Source organism: Pholis gunnellus (assembly GCF_910591455.1).
Source record: "Pholis gunnellus genome assembly, chromosome: 5".
NCBI classification, from domain to species: Eukaryota; Metazoa; Chordata; class Actinopteri; order Perciformes; family Pholidae; genus Pholis; species Pholis gunnellus.
This window is the reverse complement of record NC_136531.1, coordinates 22,406,667-22,426,680: the sequence shown is the minus strand read 5'-3', so window position 1 is coordinate 22,426,680 and position 20,014 is coordinate 22,406,667. Positions and strand designations below refer to the sequence as shown.

The 20,014-nt window shown below is 44.5% G+C and overlaps 1 protein-coding gene across 2 annotated transcripts in view; it reads right to left on the bottom strand.

The window, feature by feature from the left end:
• Window positions 1-507: 507 nt before the first annotated feature.
• The window catches only part of plppr2b (phospholipid phosphatase related 2b), a 42,858-nt gene continuing 23,351 nt past the window's right edge, over window positions 508-20,014 (bottom strand). Inside the window, exons 4-8 of one of the 2 annotated variants that reach the window (XM_079159046.1) lie at window positions 4,517-4,637; window positions 3,819-4,069; window positions 2,994-3,170; window positions 2,363-2,509; window positions 508-1,245 (exon numbers count right to left, since the gene is read on the bottom strand). In XM_079159046.1, the coding sequence (XP_079015172.1) occupies window positions 1,213-1,245; window positions 2,363-2,509; window positions 2,994-3,170; window positions 3,819-4,069; window positions 4,517-4,637 (729 nt within the window). In that variant the 3' untranslated portion in view covers window positions 508-1,212. The remainder of the gene's footprint in view (window positions 1,246-2,362; window positions 2,510-2,993; window positions 3,171-3,818; window positions 4,070-4,516; window positions 4,638-20,014) is intronic. The other variant, XM_079159045.1, reaches the window with a different exon arrangement.

Below are 20,014 nucleotides of genomic sequence, written 5' to 3'. Positions count from 1 at the left end.
GGATAAAACAGTGGCGTCAACAACCAACGCCGAACTACTCTTATCACACAATCGCTTCGGAAAGCAAAGGGGGTTAATGCAATTAACATTTAGATACCGGTAGAGAAAGAAAAAGAAACAGGGACATTTTATGCAAACTAACACCAACAAAGAAGTCCACATGGGAACAGGCAGTAAGTCGAATGATAAAACCTTCCAAATATTTCACAGCATGGACGTAGAACCTACAGCTTTTAGAAAACACACACCTGAATAGTCAGTAAAAGACATTTGGAGAGCTGATGAGCAAATCTAGTTCAGGGATGAATTAACTGATGCCACAAAAACAAATGGTGGTATCACAAGCACAGCCCTAGTGTATATGAATCTCTCTTCTGTCACTTCACACAATGTACAGCAGAGATCAAACCCAACCCCCCCCCCCCCCCCCCCCCATAAACAAATAAGACACAACACAGTTTACTGAACACCAAATAGGTTCATCTGTGCCATAATTTACAAAGGTGCTTTCCTCTTCGACTGCGTCTCTTGTTTGTTTTGCGGACAGAAATAGAAATCTGTGCCATAATACTCGACAGTACCTGCATTTTGATTACATAAAGGTCTTTGATTCTAATATTGTCCCTTTTTGTCCCCATTGTATTGTCCTGAGTGTTGCAAAATGGTCTGTTGAGGACGATCCACCGGCGATTGGAATTTTCTTAGATGCCCGAACCCTCAGCTTCGCTGAATTACTTTGATTTGATCAAGTGTTTCATCAAGTCATCACCAGCCAACAGTCTTTAGAGTCTCTGTTGTGGGTCTTTGTGGAAAACAGGACAAGGAAATAGGGACACAGTATTGCTTCAACAGCTCTGGCTTTGGCGGGTTCTTTCACTGGGTCTTTTATCACCTGAAGGAAAAAAGGAGGCCATCATGGAGGACAAACAGGACAGGACAGGACAGAAGGACACGTATCCTCTCCTACTGGTCCTTAGCGGATGACAGGTTTCAGCCATGCACGCCACGTGCACGTGTGTGCTGTTCTGCCTCCTGTGATTGTTGGACCTTTCAGACCTGCGTGGATTTGACTCGTCTGAGAGGGTGTCGTCCTACGGGGTGGGCGGGGCAGGGCGGGGGGCATTCAGTGGGCAGGTCTAGACTGCGCTGGTGAGGCAACGCCGTGAGGGGAGGAGCACATCGGGAGGGGTGGGGGACGGGATTGGCTGATGGTCATGTGATCTCAGAATACGGTAGCCCTGGAGCCTAACAGGAGGGAAGAGGACAGAGAGAAGATTAGGAGAGATAGAGGGGGGGGGGGGGGGAGCAAAGAGTATAAAACATTTCAAAACCTGTGGGAAGTTAACATAAATCCACACCCATGAAACAACCAAGATTATCAGTGAAGACACCCTGACACACATTTAAAAAAAACGAGGTCTATGCTAGCGGCTCTGTGAGGCTGTAGGCACAGGCCAACATGTTTAGTTTATCACGTTAACATGCTAACATATGCATCACTAAATTCAAAGCACAGCGGTACCTGATGGGAATGATATGCTTTTTAAAAGGTATTTGGGCATAAACAAAATTCATCTTCTGGGGAGAGTGTCTAATAGAATAGGAGCAGAGCGGACATTCCTGTTCAAATCAACGCAGCTGGGTGGTCAGAGCGGCGGCCATTTTCATGTGTATACTATAATGTTGCCGATTCAACCCTTGTATGGGGCTAACCTCTGTTTAAATAAACCAACTTATAGCGAGATGCCGACTCATTTAGGTAAAGTTTTGCAGTAACGACTAAAACGAGCGGTTGAGTAATGTTTCGAAGCGTAGAGAGCCGGAGTAAATCAGTAAAATGTAGCAACTTAATGCTTCATCCACATGCTCTTGTCACAGCGTAGGAAAGCGCATCGCCAGATGAGCGACAACTTTGTTCGGCTATTAGCGACATAGCTTATAGGTTAGCAGTGCGCTAGTGAGCTAGCTTGCTAATTCCACCGTGCTTTAATGCTACACTGATTACAGAAAATGAGCCGAGCAGCCCGCGACAGCTAACTAGTCCGCCCTCTTCCTGGCGAGCGGTGTCAGCACTTAACGGTACCACTTTACTTTCTTTTGGTAATATGACCACTGAAAACAGCTCAATGTGCATTCTAGTTTACATACATTCTATTTCTGTTGATATTTCATTTGGGACCAAAGGGGTGGACTGACCGCATGACATTCCCCATAGCCATGCCGCTAACACGGCTAACAAGTATTTGCTCACCAAATGACACTTTTCAGTCAAAAATATGATCATGGACACTTTGTGCGGCTTTAGATTAATTTCAGCTATTTGATCAATGTTTTTTCCATGATGTTCTCCCCCACCCCTTACCTGGAGGCCACTTAACTTTTCGAGTGGACTCTCCACGCGGGGCAGGCTGAGGAGAGGAAGCCCGATCGCGGGCTCTGGACGATGTGGAGGCGGAGAAGTCGGCATTGCTATTTGGGTCTGCTTGAAATTGTTGATCACACATGACACCTGAGGGAGAGCAAAGAAAAGAGTTATACGGTAAAGGGGAGGACAGAGATCCGCTCCATTGCACTCAGAAGAGGGAGGATTTTCTGGTGCGTGAAAGTGGCACCCGAACATTACTGAAGAGGACACTTCCAGTATGAGAGGGAGACAAAAATAATGACATATTGTAGGAGGCATAGGGGAGGAAGATAGGGATGAACCACAGGGGGCACTTTGATCTTTAAAGTTAACTTTTGCAGAAAATTGATTTAGGCCAAGAGGTCCCAAGTCCACATTACGCTATTTGAAAGTACCATGATAAAGACTCAGATCAGTCCATTCACTTTCATAGGTGTGACAGTGTTTGAGTCCATCAAAGTGTTTCCCGAACTTTTTTCTGGGGAACCTCATTTTAAAAAAAACATCGCAACCCAATTTGTTTTTGATCTGTGAAATTCCATCCATCTCTTCCTCCACCCTCCCTTCCCCATATCTCCCTCCCTCTCACCAGGAAGGCAGCGATGGCCCCTCCGGTGACAAACCCAGCCAGGACATCATTCCAGTGGTTTCTGTGTTCAGTCACCCTCACCACCCCCACCAGCACGGCCAGAGACAGCAGCACCAGGCACAAGGTGGGCTTAGTCAGGCGGGTCCCTTTGGTCCGGAACACCAGGGTCACGTACATCTGGAGGACAGAGATATATTTCAAATGAAATCAAAACGCCATGTTATTTGTTCATGTTGAGATGCACCGTGAACAAGTCTTCAGTCAGCCGGCTGAGACAATTCACAAGGGTGAAAAGCTTGAATGAGCCACAAGAGGCCGCACTCCGCAGTGATTTCAGAGCAGCTGAAGGGTTCCATGGAGTACAAAAGAAAGCGCCATAAACACCATGTTTGTGTTTTCATGTGTGTGTGTGTGTGTGCATGTATGTGTATTTGTGTGTTGCCAATTTCAGCTATGTTTTTCCAAAGATTGAAAGAAATTCTTGAACGTGTGTGTCAAATGTAAGAAAGTGTGTAGTCCTTTTCTTTACCGCACTGGCTGAATTAATAATGAATTTTTTGGAAAAAGGTATTTCAGAGAGAAGCGTACGCTGTGATTGGCCAGTCTGCAATTGAGGGGCGGGGCTTAGCAAAGGGTAATTTGCTAAGTACAAAATGTGTTTGGTGCCTTTATTTAAGGTGTGTTGTAAAGTTATTCTCTCTCCCTCCTCCTAGCTGATCTATAAAGCACCAGTAAACGATTCATCAACCATTAATAAACCCCTTGGTCACAGCCCCCGGTGGGTCTCCCATCAACCCATTGCACCCCCCCCTAAAATTTCCCTACCACCGTGTAGATGGCTGAGTAAAAGCTGAGCGCCGCGTCTTTGGAGGGGAAGGACTTGCGGGCGGACGCCACCAGGTACGGATTTCCTGTGCAGGCCCGGCGCTCGGCGATGTAGTGCACCGGAGACTGGCAGCCCAGAGCCGTGTAGTTTGGCCTGCAGGCGGACAGGAAGTGCGGCGTCTGGTTTCCGGTCACCACTTGACCGGCATTGGCAAAGATGGTGGTGGTGAAGAGCCCGAAGGAGTAGACACCTGTGTAACGGGAAAAAAAGAGACGCAGTGGGAAAAGAGAGAGGGTTGTGTGTATGTAAACACAAAATAAGTGAGTCAATGAGACTGGTGAGAAACAAGCACTTAAATGTGGATTAAATGCTTATGCTGACTTCTAACTGTGTGGGAGTGAAATGCCAGACAGACCTGGCCTTTGCTTTCTTGTTTTATATCTATGGTCCAGCACTAAGATTCATAATTTAGATAAATACAGGCTACAGAGATGATGAAAAAGATCATCAGCAGAACATGAAGAGAGGGAAAATTAGTCCACAGGAGACCTAAGAAGGACAAGCTCTCTCTCTCTCTCTCTCTCTCTCTCGCTCTGTAGGAGTGCTGGTGCAAGTCTAAATGAGCCTCGGTCCCAGAGCACAGAGGCTCTATTCAGTCCAAGCTGCAGAACCTCTGATCTTTAGCACTATAACTGACCCAGAAAACGTACAATCCTGCGGAGGAGAGGGTTGAAATAACAGCAGTCGGCGGTCACTATGGTCTTCTCCTGAGCTCCCTCTGACTTCACAAAGAAACTGGTCACTTCCCCGATCAGAATCTGGGACAAAAAGAGAGACAGAGAAACCACACATCTTTTTTTTTTTATTTTTGTCAAACAGAAAGCTAAAACTGTGTGATTAAGGATTGAGCCGCTTCACCAGTTAAATGTGGTGCGCAGCAAAAATTATACACGAGTGTTCCTCCCTCGGCCTCGCAGCGATTACGTTTCTCCTTGGCCGGCCTGCTTTATATTTCCCTCACCATTTGGCTGCTTTTATGCCGCTTTAGTAAATCCCAACATTAACACCTCCCATTCACTCTCATCAGTGGGAGTTTGTCGACCTCAATGTCTCATACACCTGCTATCTCTCCATTTCTCTTTTATATAAAAAATTCCGTACACATTTACAGCAGCTCTATAAAACCAGGGCTACACTTTGATTAATAATGCCGTCCTGGTTAATAAGCCCAAAAAGGAACATTGGGTTTGCCAGATAACATAAATCGAACACATCTTGTACTATTTTTATGAAATATTTGAAATGCATTAATTAATGTTTTACCCCACCCTGATCGCACCTCAATAAAACCGCCATTACATCTTTATTATTATAGCATTAACACATTCAGAACACCCATTTAAAGAAGTCTAATGAGCAGGGCATTGATCTCTTTTGACAGGGGAATGAATCAACACCACTGACTGTCATGGAGCGGTTTCAGCGAGGGGTTGTGGGGCATTGTGTGTCAACATGAATTATGTTCCTTTTTTACGAAGCGACCAGAGTGCCGCAAAGTTATGCAGCCCTGACGTCATGTGAGGCGGTGAGAGAGGGTTCTGGGTTCCATCAGGCTACTTTTTTTTAAGAGATGATGGCGGTGTGGTTGTTTTCTCACCTTACTAGAAAGTTCAGAGAGTCTGATACACAGATTTATTTTGGTTCTTCCGCACACAGAGAAAACGTGCTACTGCACTGGACGTCCTCGCTGCATGGCGGACGAGCAGCAAGTTGCAGGGATGTGGTCAGGGATCTGTTCAGTTTCCTTCAGGTTCCTCTTCCCGGTGCCCCCCCCCCTCTCTAACTGTGTTTATGTTTTGTCTGCGTGTGCTGGTGTGGGGGCGTGGTCTCCTGGCTCTGCTCGTTATACTCACCTGCTGCTCATCAGCTCGTCAACCTGCAGTATGGCTGGGTTTGAAATCATATAGTTCTGTGCTATTCATACTATACATACCATGTATGAATAAATCAATCAACTGCCCCACAATGCATTGCATCTGGGTGCCGAGAGGCTAAAAGCTGTTAATATGACGCTTTATTAACATTTACATTTTTTTTCTGGCGAGAAAAGTAACCGCTAAGATTACCAGTAACGTAAATGGACTTTTTTTTATAGTGCCTTTCAAGTCTTCCAGGTCACTCAGAGTGCTTTACATGTAAACAAACACCCACTCATACACTGATGGCAGGGGGCTGCCGTGCAAGGTGCCAACCCTGCCTATCAGGATCTAATCTAAATATACATTCACGCACATTCACACGCCGATGGCTCAGCCTTCAGGAGAAGTTTGGCGTTCCGGATCTTGCCAAAGGACACTTTCGACATGCGGACAGGAGGACTCTGAGCCACAGCTGCCCAATTTGTGGTCAGTTTATTAAAAACACAACGGCATTTCACAACGACTCAAAGCAGAAAAGCCACATATAGGTATTGGACTCTCATGGGTCAATCTAAGATTTGTGTTCATTCATCCTCTCCTGCAACATCTTCCGTCCCACAGTGCTGTTATGCAACAAAGACAGACTTAGTGTGTGACGGCCTTATATAAAGCCTACTGTACTGTACAGCACGTACTGTCAACAAATGGTCCGACTCGTTCCAGTTAGTGTGTGTACATGTCAGTGGGCTGCTCAAACCTATAGAGCCGCTTGACATCTCCGTTTCTGCTAATTGAATTATCTGCGTCACCATGAGCTCCATTGAGAAGGAAATCACTACAGACGTCTTGCGACACATGGTTTCCACAGGCCTCCGACTTTCAGAGAGGTTGTTTAAGAGCTTCAGGCTGCAGGAGTTCTTTGAGCTGGTATTTAGGTGTGGTATAAAATTGAATCAGAGCGTCTGTGGGTCGTGCCAGAACACATGTAGTGAGCGGATTATATACTCCGGGAGCAAGACCGTGAAAAGATTCAAACACTATGAAGAAAAATGACGGTGACGCTACAACAGAAAACCGTGCGGACAAACTTTAAAAAACGGTTGTGGGGGGGAGAAGAAAGGGAGGAGGAGGAGGAGAAGGAGGTGGAGGAAGAGGAGCGTAGGAGACAGCAGCCACGGATGATAGTCAGCAAGCAGCCAAAAGGGCAGAAGGCATGAGAGACTTGCAAATGGCAATTAATCAGCATGCAGCTGAGATTACAGATTAGAGAAAAGAGGATGATTGCAACATAATTGAAACTATCAAAAGGCTCATTTTGAACTTCCCAAGCTGGCTTCAACAGCTGTGTATGCAGCAGTGTGGCCAAAACAAGTGTATCAGATGTGCACTACAACAGGAAGATGGCACAAAATAAAAGAGTTTTAGAGTTAAAAAGAGAAGACAACCCTAACCCTGGCAGTGTGTGAAACAGATTTGGCTGCTGCAGCCCCAGACCTAACAAACACACACACACACACACGTTAGCTGCGAAACATAACAACAACAAAACAAAGAAAAGGGAACGAACGGGAATATCTGATGTGAAATCAATTTGTCTGTCTTTGTGGTACCGGACGACTGGAGCTCATTTTAAAGTGTGTCGTGAAAAGCTTCAGGTAATAACGTCGTCTTGTTACCACTCTCTATGTTCGCTCACTGTGATGCAGAATGAAGTCTGCATCCCCCCCCATTAGGGAAGCAGTTGCCATGTCTTCTCCTTCATCGTCCGCTCACGTCACTTTTTCTCAAATGCTCCCAAGCTAATGTGTTCACATCCACAGCCGACGGGTGATGGGCTCCCACTACGCTACATGTCTCGCACAGCCATGTATGCAAGAGTATCTGCTGCAGATTCTAATCCCTTTTCATACTGATCTTACCTGAAAGGTTGCTTCGTGCTGCTCTGCTTTAAATCACAATAAAAAAAAAGGTGTGTGGTAGAAAAGAACTGTATATAAACATGTATCGATAGCTCCGGGCTCTGTCGTAACCATGCTCCTCTCCCGCAGCTCGTCGACCGCAGGGATCAATATTCATGCAGAGAATACACAAAGGCTACAATCTCTTGGTCTTTGACTAAAATGTTAATAAGCTTGCCAATGTTTTCAAGGCAGCCTATGTAGTTAATTTGATATCTGAGTAGGAGTCAACAGAGAGAATGAAGGCTGGACTGGAAGCTTTCTGTTCAGCACCTGATGCCGACGAGTTTTCTACTCAATCGAATACTACTTCTACACGTCGCCTTCATCCGTGGTACGTATGTCACAAATGGTGTCACTGGAAAGCGCTCCTGCATTCGCGACCAGCTAGTGTGGCATTCAGCAGCTAAAGAGAAAGATACATCCCCAAAGAGTTGGTGGAGACCAAAACAGAGCTAAAGAGGAGAGTGAATATCGGAGTTGCATTCGTCTGGTGGGCAGAAACACGGATCAAAATGTACAATTGTAACGAGTCGGTCACATCGGCTTTATATCGTGGAAAGAAAACGTTACGCTGTGGTCTTGTGGCCCTTTGCCATGTGCACGCAGCATTTTTCCAGGGAGATTTACATTTTAAGGCATCAAATACAACATGAGCACCACCATGTTGGCTGATATTGTGTCATGACAATATATTACATTGCGATAGTGAGTAATCATGGTGAGAACTTTGTCTTACGGTATCTTAATGACTTAAAAGATACCATCAGCAGTGTGTCTCTCGGTCTTTCTTTTTCATTCACACTGCAGCTTCTTCTCAGCAGAACTTCTCTCAAACCGCAAAAACAAGTCAAAGAAAATAATAAATGCCATTTGACATTTACAGGACTGCAACTGCAGTCCTTAAGATGTCATTATTTTTTGGCACTGATTTAAAAAAAATGTTCTATACCAAAAAAAAATCAACAAGCACAAGGGCACACATTCAGAGACACGAGCAAACTAAATTCAATGCAACACACCTGGCAGAGAAACACAAAGCGAAGAAAGGTCTGGCACACAAGCAAAAGGCCATAACATGCACTAATGGAAAGGTAATGAAAAAAAAGTTTGTGCGTATGTGTGAGAGAACAAAAGAATTATTAGGAGACCAGAGGATTGAAAAGAAAGGTGGGGAGAGTTTCGAAAAAAACGCCCCAATCTCTCGGAAGAAGATGAGACGGGCTGACATAGCAATCCTGAAACACAAAACACAAAAGATTTCCTCTGCTTCGAAAGTAATAGGCCGCCTCAGACGGAGGAGAGGACGGTAATTTGAGAGTGTTTTTAAGGGTTCAGCAGTAGTGCAGATGGGGACTGTCAGTGGGCCATCATGCTGTCTGCTGCCATCACTTTGTTTGCCGTTAGACGACGTCGGCCAGTCTGTAGATAGTACTTTGAAAAACACTGCACAACATTTGACACAACAAAATATGAAACCAAAGGAACGCCGCAGCAGCAACTTGTTACTCAAGGCATAAATGCAATGCAGTACAAATATTGAAATGTTGTGATGTATTGCTGGAAACTGTATTAAAATCAACAAACAACTAATAATATTGAAGCAAAAGTCTCTCCAGAGCTTTTTAGAAAATAGATACAAACTCAAAATGGGTCATGATTCCAGTTTTGCTTGAACTCCCTGTTAAAAGAAATCACATTCGTCACCAGATTGTGAACTAAAACACTGAAGGGTCAACGTTGACAGGTTATTTAAAGCAGATGCTGCTGTTTGGTTGAGGGAATAAAAAGGCATCCAGTGTCAGATATTGAGAAGACAAGATGCTGTGAAGTGGCCAGAGAAATATACAACACAGTCTCACTCCCAACTCGTCGAACACCGCCCTACGCTCTTTGTACACAAACAATTGTTGGTATCATATCGTACGAAAAGTGACTATCCTACTATCAATCTGCACTCGATACACGCATACAGTTTTTGAAAAAATAAAACAGAAACAAAGTTTTTTGTTTGACCCATCCACCACCACCCCTGCCTGCCCTGTCATGGCTTTTGCAGTCTGGTTCATGGTTTTGTGGATTACATACGATTTGATTTCGTGGGATATCAACAATTACAGCGCAATATTTTCTGTAGGTCTAGCTACGGACGCTGGATGAGGGGATGGCGTGTCAAATAAACTTCTGTGTTTACAGGAAACAAAGGTTACGATATTGTAACCCTAGTTCTATAAGCGCAGGCGGAGCCCTCTACTGGACTCTATGGGTCATAATATCTTCCAATCACGAGCACTCATTCGCCCACTGAAAATTTGCATAAGCGTAGCCAGCCAATCAGGACGTGCCTATTCCAACAGAGGTTTCCTAAGCTTTTAGGTCTTCGTGGTTAGTTTTAGGCAACAAAACTACTTGGTTAGGCTTAGCAAAAGATTGTGGCATGGGTTATTACATACACGTTGTGTAAAATAGTCTTTTTACGTAACAGGCATTAAGTACATAAGTTCCAAAAAGTAAGGTGAAATAATGGGACATAAACAACGGTCTCCTGGGTGAAAGTCTGTTTTTCCCAACAGTCCACCACGACTCTCACTTTTTATACTAAGTTGCTCTGACTGTCAAATAATGACGTGGATGGGTTTAAATAGGAGTCAGTTGAAAGCCCGAGGTGTCTCATACAGACGCTAAAGGGTGCCTCGGTATCAGACGTCGGGGGGCACAGACCAAGCATCAGTATCTGACGAGTTGGGAGTGAGAACGGGTCGGTTTACCTAACAAGGCAGGTATGACCGACATGCCAATTGGTTCAATGTTAACTTTCAATCTTGTTTCCTTTAGTCTTAGCGGAAGCTCAGGTTTTATTCTCAACTGGAAATCAACTGGAACAAGGCGAAAACCACTCGGCAGCCAATTAGTGTTGGAGCAGATGTTGACTGTTTCCTCGAGGCAATCGCTATGTTTTTTAGGCTGCATTTATTTTACCCTCGGATAGTCAGAGGGATGAAGAGAGATCTCAACTAGTCAGAGGAGATGGTGTGATCAGGAGACAGGCTGACATGTGTGTGTAAACACCTGAAAAAAAGAGAGAGAGGGTTGACAAGAGGAGAACAGAAAAAGGGGGAGAGTTAAGAGAAATTGGAGGAGCCGATGAAAATGACACAAAAAAAGAGAATGAGAAGAAGAGGCGGCTGAGTAATGACTGACATAAAGCGCCTCAGCGAGCAGAGATCACACGGCCTCCTTTGTCGCGAATGTAGGAACACGTGTTTGTGCACAAACGTGTGTGAGTGTGTGTGTGTGTGTGTGTAGCTGTTAGTCAGACTTTTTCGTCAAGAGTGTTTTGCAACTCTGGAGTTTTTCAACTCTGACAACTTTAGATAAATTGAAAGGAGTTGGGGTGGAGCAGAAGAAGAAGAAGAGGTGAGGGGAGAGTGGTGGGAGAAACTCCGGAGGCTGAATGCGACATAATTGGCTTTCTTTGAATCTCTACCTTTTGTGACACGGTGACAGTCGATTGTTGGGGCATTCTTTTTGCTTCTTTTTCTAAAAGCGTGACTCCAAACGAGTGTGTCTGCGCGTGCGACGAAGTTGACAAAAGATGACAAACGAGGATCCAAAAAGAGAAAATTGTGAAAAAAAAGGAAAAGGAATGAAACAGTAAATACAGTCAGTTTGAAAACCTAATTTTCCGAGGAACGTGTAGTGGGACGATAAACTCCCACTGTTTAGAGAGGAACTGTAGACTTTTTAACAATAGATTCAATCATCACTTTCACTTCACGGCTCTTCCGCAAAGATACATTGCTTGAAAAAAGAAAGACAGCACACATACAGGGATGTAAACGGGTAATAAACACACCGTGTACCGTGAGTCATACTAACGGGAGCAAGTGACGCAGCAAATAAATGCCGGTTTGACATCACAATGTATAAAAAGCATCTTAAACTTAAAGTGTCTCCGTACGTTCTTTACAGATGTGTTTGGATCTTATGATCATCCTCAGCTTGGGGATATTGTACGGAAAGATAGCTACGCATTTACACCGTGAGCTGTCTGGCGCAGTGTTAAATTCATAACCTAAGTGTTTCTATGTATCCTTCTAAACAGCTCTTCAGTTGTGAAAAGAAAACACAAATCACGAGGATTACACCATGTCTACATAAAGTATATCAAATGACATTTGTTGACATTGCAAGCCCTGTGCTCTACTTTAAACACACACACACACACACACACACACACACACACACACACACACACACACACACACACACACACACACGTGCGCACGCAGCCTTCTCACGCACCGCACCGGCGATGGTAACCATGACAATTTAGCTGCTTCATCATCACCCACACTCTCTCCATCCATCTCCTTTTTCTCGGTCTCACTCTGCTTTTATTCTGCAGCTTTCCCAGGTCTTTGTGGAGGAGAAACTAGGCTACCGGAAACACTGATTCAAATATAAATTGTCCTTTCTCGCCTGCTTCTTGGTCTCTCTTTGTGTTCAGTAAGGTTTGAAGTATGACCCCGTATCTTTTCTTGTCTCTTTGTATTTTCCTCCCTTCCTTCCCCTCCAGCCTCTCTCCCCCACTCTCTGTCCTCATCCTGCTTACTCTCCATCTCTCTCTCTCTCTCTCTCCACCTCTTCACATTCCCCCTTTTCGTCCTCGAAGAAGAAGCATTTCTTTCCATCTGCCTCCCAGTTAAGCAGAAACAGAGGCTCGGTGTGGGATGAGGCCAGAGTGTGAGTGGATGGCTGGATTAGGGTTCTCATCTAAGGGTTAGAGCTCTTATTACAGGCTATCACAGTGGGAGCGGACGGCTGGTCGAGGGTATCGACGCGGGGCTGCACGGCCCGCTGTCTTCGTCTCTCAATCCTCCATCCTGCGTGATTGGCAGCGACCGGATAAAGCCGCGATTATCCCTTATTATCCTCTGCCCTTTTTTTCACTGCTCCGTCTGTCTGTCTGTCTCTCTCTATCTTGCACATGCAAACACACACAAGGTGGAATAATTAAAGATGGATGGACAGATGGTGATGGGCAGTGGCAAAACAGATTATACCAAATACGGCATTTTAGTTGGTATTAAATGAGCTTATAATGATATTACACTGACAGCAAGAGAGAGTCACATTATCAACATTCTCACTCACAGAGCAACCCTCTGAACCCTTTTTGTACCAGATTTTGTACCAAACCTACCAGATTCTGTAAAAAAAACAATAATTCTGCACTCCTCGGCGTAACTAGGAAGCCATGATTACTTTGCCTGAGACTAACAGTCATGTGACAACAATTCCTTGAAACTTTGACTGAACTGCAGGCTGCTGAACACAGAGCAGTGAGGACAGCAGAGGCTGTAAGTAGAGGTTGTACAAATTAAAAAATGTTCAACATTGGTAACACTTGTGGGCACTTGGAGAAATGTTGGATGTATAGATTCCATTGTTTTCCAATTTCAAAGATATTCAACTTGCCTTTTTTTTCCTTTTTTTATGACTTATGGCATGGTGACTGTGTTATGCCGCACAAAAGACATTCTGGGATTATCTCTGCATGGTTGTGCTGTTTCTATAGAGGTACAGGACTTATATACTACAGTGAAAATCAAGGCCACGGAGAGAAACTTTTGACAGGAGCAAAAAAAAAGCCCCAAAACTGCTTGGGGCTCAGAGGGTTCAAACCTGATATAGTTAGTGTTTTGGTCTCGTTTCCTGTCACTAAACTCTCCTGTGGACCGAGCCGTTCCTTCACACCCCAGCAGCTGTCTTTAGCTCTTCCTGCTTGTTCCCCACTCACCTAATCTCGCCCCACCTTTAGTTCAGATCTGCCCCTCATTACCATAATCAGCTCCAGACACTTTTTCTGAGCGCCCACTGGCCAGCCGTCCTCTGCAGCCCTTTTGTCTTTGTTTTGAGTGCCATCACAGACTCCTCTGCTGCACTTTGGACAACGATTTTGTTTGAATTCAACGCTTGCTTGGTATACTTATGCCACTTTAAACATTTTTCTAAAACATTTTCCAGGCCCAGATACTTATTATTTACTGGCAACAGTTTGTATTTATTACAAGCGGCACACACAGGTGTATTGATCAACACGCTGGGCAACAGCCTGAAGGAAAACGCACAAACAAAATAAATCAAATCCTTAAATTACAGGTGACGTTTTTATTCACAATTCTCAGAGACGCACTGACTCATTTCTTTCTTTGACTTTTGCTATTCGTTTGTAAAACACCCACCCACAATGCCTTGCCTTTTCTGCTAATATTTAGTGTATTTCATTAAAAAAAAGTTGGACCCAAAGGCAACATCAAAGTATTTATCACAAATAAAGCAGCCATGAATTGTTCGGGTGGCAAAGTATGATGTCATGTGCTGCCATGTCAACTCAGTACATAATATAATATCTGGTTTTTGATTCTTTAAAATACACAAGTGAACACTGCTGCAGAGCACAAGAAATGTGCTGAAACACGGTGTTAATAGTCTCTATAAACAGATATTTGCACATGCGGAATCTGTCTGCAATGGGACAAGATGTTGGTATCGGAAGCGTACTGGTTCATGGTAAATGAACGTGTACTTGTATAGCGCTTTTCTAATCTTCCGACCACTCAAAGCGCTTTAACACTACATGTCATCATTCACCAATTCACACTCATTCATAGACTGATGGCAGGGGCTACCATGTAAGGTGCCAGCTGCCCATCCGGGCTCAAACTAGTCATCTAGGTTTATTCATGCATACACCGCAGGCGCAGCTTGCGGAAGCAATTTGGGGTGAAGTGTCTTGCCTATCCGGATATATGCTGACTACACCGGAACCCCTGAAATATTGCCCGCTGCCCTCAGAGGCTAAATCACGGATCAGACAGATAGCCGATGGCTCGGAGATTGCCATAATGGTATCTACACTGATTGACTTTTAACAGCACATCTCACATCAGCTCCAAAAATCACTTTTGTCGAACTTCTGCGTTCTTCCTCTCTCCTACACTCCCTGAAGAGGAATTCATCAAGGGAGCTGATCTCCTCGCAATCCGATTGGAAGAGTTTCAGAGCGACAATTTTTTTTCTCCTGCTCGATGGCGCTTCCCAATCCTCCTTCGTCTGTCATATGTGACTCCATTATTCATGAAGGATTGTCCCCAGGCTTAACAGTATGCAAACTTCTGGTCCATTTGCATATGGGCATTGGACTGATTTGTGTGTGTGTGTGTGTGTGTGTGTGTTTGTGTGTGTACACTTCCCCCAGCTTGTGCGATAAAACACAAGTCCGATGACAATTGCAATCAACTGGAAAATGTCAGAAGAAAAGCATGATTGCACGAATGAACCGCCCGAGTTCTCCTCTTCAAGAGATCCACGAAGACGCTCACTTCGGCATTGCTTTTCAGTGCATGCGTGGGAGTGTGTGATTGTGCGTCTATGCACGATAGTGTGCGTTTGTGTGAGCACATTTCTTTTGGGTTGCTTGTCAAAGATGACAACTGTGATTGCGGTAACAATAGAAGGTAAATATAGAACAGAGAAAAGGCGAAAAACGCGAAACGGGAAAAACCTGGGTTTTATGAACAGCATAATTTGCCCTGCATTAGCATAACAATGGAGCAGTCACAGGGAGCATGATGGGAGCCATCTTAATGCAGGGGAAGTGTGCTGTAGCACCTACCGCCTCCCACCACCAATCAGTGTCGACCTCAAACCAGTTCCACCTCCCAAGTGTTTATGACAGGAAAAAGAGTGTCGCTGGCTACGGGTCTAGAGTTGACACTTCCATATTATATCTGAGATCCAATCAAGAAGATTGGATTTGGGGATTCTGCTGCCGCTGGAGCAGCCTTGCGGTTGGAGAGGTGGTGGTTTTGTCTGAACACATTCATAATAGCTATTGAAATACAAACAGCAGAGGGGGAGAAGGAGAGGGAACTGAGTTCACACCTTTGTCCTACAGCAAAGACTGTTGATCTCTGAGGAAGCACGAGAGGACTAGATAGTCCGTAATCAAATCAGCTGTGTCACTCAATTCAATTCTGCATAACCCCGCTCGACTGACTGAGAAGGTTCCCCTCTTTGTATCCCCTTTTGCCACAAATGAAACATACCACTGCAAGCTTCCGGCACCGTCTATTTCGTGAGGTTGCACGAATGAATCCGCTGTATGAGTCAATCATTTGGGATTTCATGTGTTATTCTGTAAAGAATGTATTTTTCTTCCCACAAAAAAAAAGGCCTTTTGGCAAACCTCGAGTACAGGTTGTACTGAAATGTGAGTTACACAGGTACACAAGTACAAAAAGCAAAAGTAACAGTAAAGGTACCGAAAGAGCAATACATTTGAGATGCAGTTGGTCTATTGACACTGCTGTTAGTGGAGAACCTGCTTATCTGTGCCTCTTCTTCTCAGTGGATTTCTACCAGCAGGCTTGTTGGTCCAAAGCTTTGCCGTTTATGTCATTGATAGCCAAACTATTTCCTGCTGGCTAACTCCACTGTAATAGCTCTAGCTATATCTCCAAATGTCCGTCCTGGTGTCTGCAGGGGATGAGATAAACCACCAAACAACAAAATAAGCATTTCTAAAAACAGGGCCCTGCTTCTTTTACCTCTAGCTCAGTCAGACCTTTGACCTCTGGAAAGCAAAGAGAGCTGCCTCCTTTAGCATCCTACAATCACTTAAAGCTGCTTTACTTCTGCCAGTCTTCCTCTTCGACTCGGACTATTGTCCCTCTTCATCTCCTCCAACTGATGTTGGACCGCGCACAGACTATTAAAATGTCCACACACACACACGCGCACACACACACAATGTGGCTTTGACCACATCCAGCATCTGTTTTTGAAGATACGACGGCAAAAACAGCACAATGCAGTGTTTTTTTTATGCATCAAGCGCTCTCACTTAATAAACTCTGGCATGACTGGATGATATGGTCTGCCTGCATGGTTTGCAACAATCCCCGTCTTTCTGTCACATGGAGATACATCACGCACGACGGCTCTTCCCAAGTTTTAAGAGACCACAGAAAACAGACACTGAACGGCATCGTAAAGACTCTCTTGTTCCCCCATTCCTATCCTTCACTCTTCCTCCTTCAGCTGTCTTATGTTTTTATGGGGTCGGAGGAATTATGTTTGCAGGTCGTCAGTCTGTCCGTCCGTCCGTCCGGTCCATTCTCGTGAATGCAATACCTCAATTTATACTTTAATACTTCAAATTTGGCACAAACCTTTCACTTAAGGTCAGATGTCAGGGTCCCTGGGACTTCACCTCCATTTTATTCTTGTGAATGTGAAAGCTCATGAACACCTCGAGGGAATTTCTTCAAATATGGCAAAAAATAAAGGTTGAACTGATGTGGTAAAAGGTCACTGTAACCTCACAAAACACATTTTTGCCCATAACTCAAGAATTCTGATGCTAATAATGACAATTTCACACAAATGTCCAAGAGGACATATTGGACAGACATGGACGTAAACTGCGACTTGACCGGTTGGCGGAGGCCCACAACTATGAAGCGGTAATTCTAGATGGTTTTGTTTTCTCTCGCTTTCTCTCTGGTACCTCTGATTGTCGCGTTTCCTCATTATACCCCTTCCTCCCATCGTGCGCTGCATTTTGAACTCGCTGTGTCTCTCCTCTCTAAGAGCGCGCTCGCTTTGCCTTCCTGGACTGTTGAGAGGCTTATATTTAGCAGCATGACGACGGGGCTCTCTCCGGGGCAAAAGCATTTCGCATTATGCTCCTGACCAACAAGAAAGAAAAAAAAGAGGTGGAGAAATAAACCTCTATGTTCAAGACTTTTCAATCATTCACCGCCTCACATCCCCTTGCTTGAGCTTACAAGTGTGTGTGTGTGTGTGTGTGTGAGGGCTCACATTGTGTCACATGCATCTTAATTCTACAATTACCATTTGATCCTGTTATTGGTTGCAGCTTAACTGTATCGACCGATGGGTGGGTTTGTGGAGTGCAATCAGAGCACATATACACACACACACACACACACACACACACAGTCTCCATTACATAACACACACCCTCACATACACACACACGCACTAATAATTAGCAAACGGTTCAAATAGCACTCTACCGTGCTCTTTCAGCTAGCTTGGCAAGATAATTGGCATGAGTGCTGAAAGGTCACCTGTGCTGTGTCTGGTGCATGTATTGTATATCGGCTATGTGCTGGAGTTGAGAGTCATATAGATCGCCTGTAGCCACTCTGACTAGTAGTCAGATCCCAGCACTAGTCTTACACACACTTACACACACACACACACACACACACACACACACACACACACACACACACACACACACACACACACACACACACACTGACTCCCACCTGCACACGCAGAATCCGCTTTCAGTGGCAGTGGAGGAGAAGATGTGCGCTGTCATCCACCCACGCACTTACCTTCACTGATCCACTGCAACTTACAGCATATTTGCCAAGTACCACACAAGTGCTTCTATTTCCCTCATCCTCTCACTTCCTCTCTCTTTGTCTCTTTCTATGCTGCACACACACACACACACACACACACAAACACACACGCACGCACTATTCTAATCCGGTGACCACATCAATGATCGACGGTGGTCGACTCTGTTGTGTGTTGCGCAAATCTCACAGGTTCAGTTCGGCATGAAAGCCCTGAGAGATCGCTGCTGCTTTTCAACAGTTTTGAGACTTTTGATCAGGCTCATGAGACGCGGCGGATTCTGTTCTAAACTGACCCAAACCCAATAATGGTACAACCCAAATTTATCTTACTTATACTCATCTTTTCAGGCTGTTCTCATTCACTGTTTGTACTTATACCTACAAAAAGTAAGGCACTGTAATTAGTATAAAACCCACGTTATCGTGAGCCAGGACGTCCAGGACTGACGCTAAGGAAGTCAGGGGACAAAGTTATTGAGCTATTTCTGGAGCTTTTGACCGTATCCCACGGCCTACTTCAGAGGACGACAGAGCTGGACTTCGGTCATGTGGTAACAGGTGGTCATATAACTCTAATATCATTTTGAAAATCTACCAGAGATACAGTATGTGTCCTCGCACACAACAAATAACTTTTTTGGACTTGACCATAACCAAGTAATAAATATCTCAGCCTCTTTGATTCCCACCGTATGTTAGAAGTAACACTAAATGTCTGAAACATTGCTGTTCAACCTAGACCCTGCGTTTCTTTCTAAGTGACTAAAAGGTTTTTAGGGATAAAGCTGTAAGCAGCAGCTGCAAAACGAGCTACGAGGGGCACTAGAGTGGTGCAGGAAGCCAGCATCGCACTGGTTCCCTCAATAAAAATCCAACAGGATTTCTCCATTGGATTTTGGATGGTTAAAATAATCTCTGTGGCAGACAAGCGTTTAGCGTTCAGCAAGATTATCTTCACAAATGAACACAACTTTTATGATTTTTGAAGCGAGGACGCAATAGATAGTAAGGCTATAAAGGAACTACACCAAGGTCGCATGAGCGTGAGTATACATTACGAGGCTGTGAAGGCAGACTAGTTTTTTCAGACACAATCAAAAGTTCACAAGAGGGACTTATTTTATATCGCAGAACAAAACTTCCCAATCTCCTAAATTTGTGTTAACCACTGACCTTATTCAACCAATCTAACCAAAAACCTATTCACAAAACTCATTGTCTTTGAGAAGAGGGAACAGGAAGTGCAAAAATGTTAACTCATATCTGGGATTAAGGACTCATTCCTGCAGCTCTCTATTTTCGCAGTGTCAATGTAACGTTATAAGTTCACTTAAAGTGCTTGTCACTGAGAAACATAGTTATCCTGAGTTGTGTGCCTCCCCATCATTCTACAAAGAGACGGCAGCAAAAAGAGAGAGAAACCTGTGCAGTTTTGAGCTGTCACACGGATACAAAATCGGTGTACGTCAGTCGAAGAGCTCGTCCAATTCCTGTTCGCGGCTGAAAGCCTGAGTCAGAATTCGGAGAAAAGAGAGATAAATATCTGCTTTTTTTCTTCTTTTTATTGTATCTGAACAGAGGCCCGTGGGATGGAGCGGTATCTTGGAGCGAGAGAGAACACAGATGCTCTGATTTTCAATAAAGCCGCTTCACACTCACAGGCAAATTCACGCCACTCCGCTCCCACTCTGCAGAGCCCGCGAGCCCCGGTGCCTGCAGCCCCCATCCAGTCCAGAGTTAGGCTCCGAGCAAACACGCATACACACAGATAAACACATACAAAGTCCACCTGTGCATCTGCCAAATGTGTTAATGTGTGACTGTGTGTGAAAAAAAAAAAAAAAGTTAA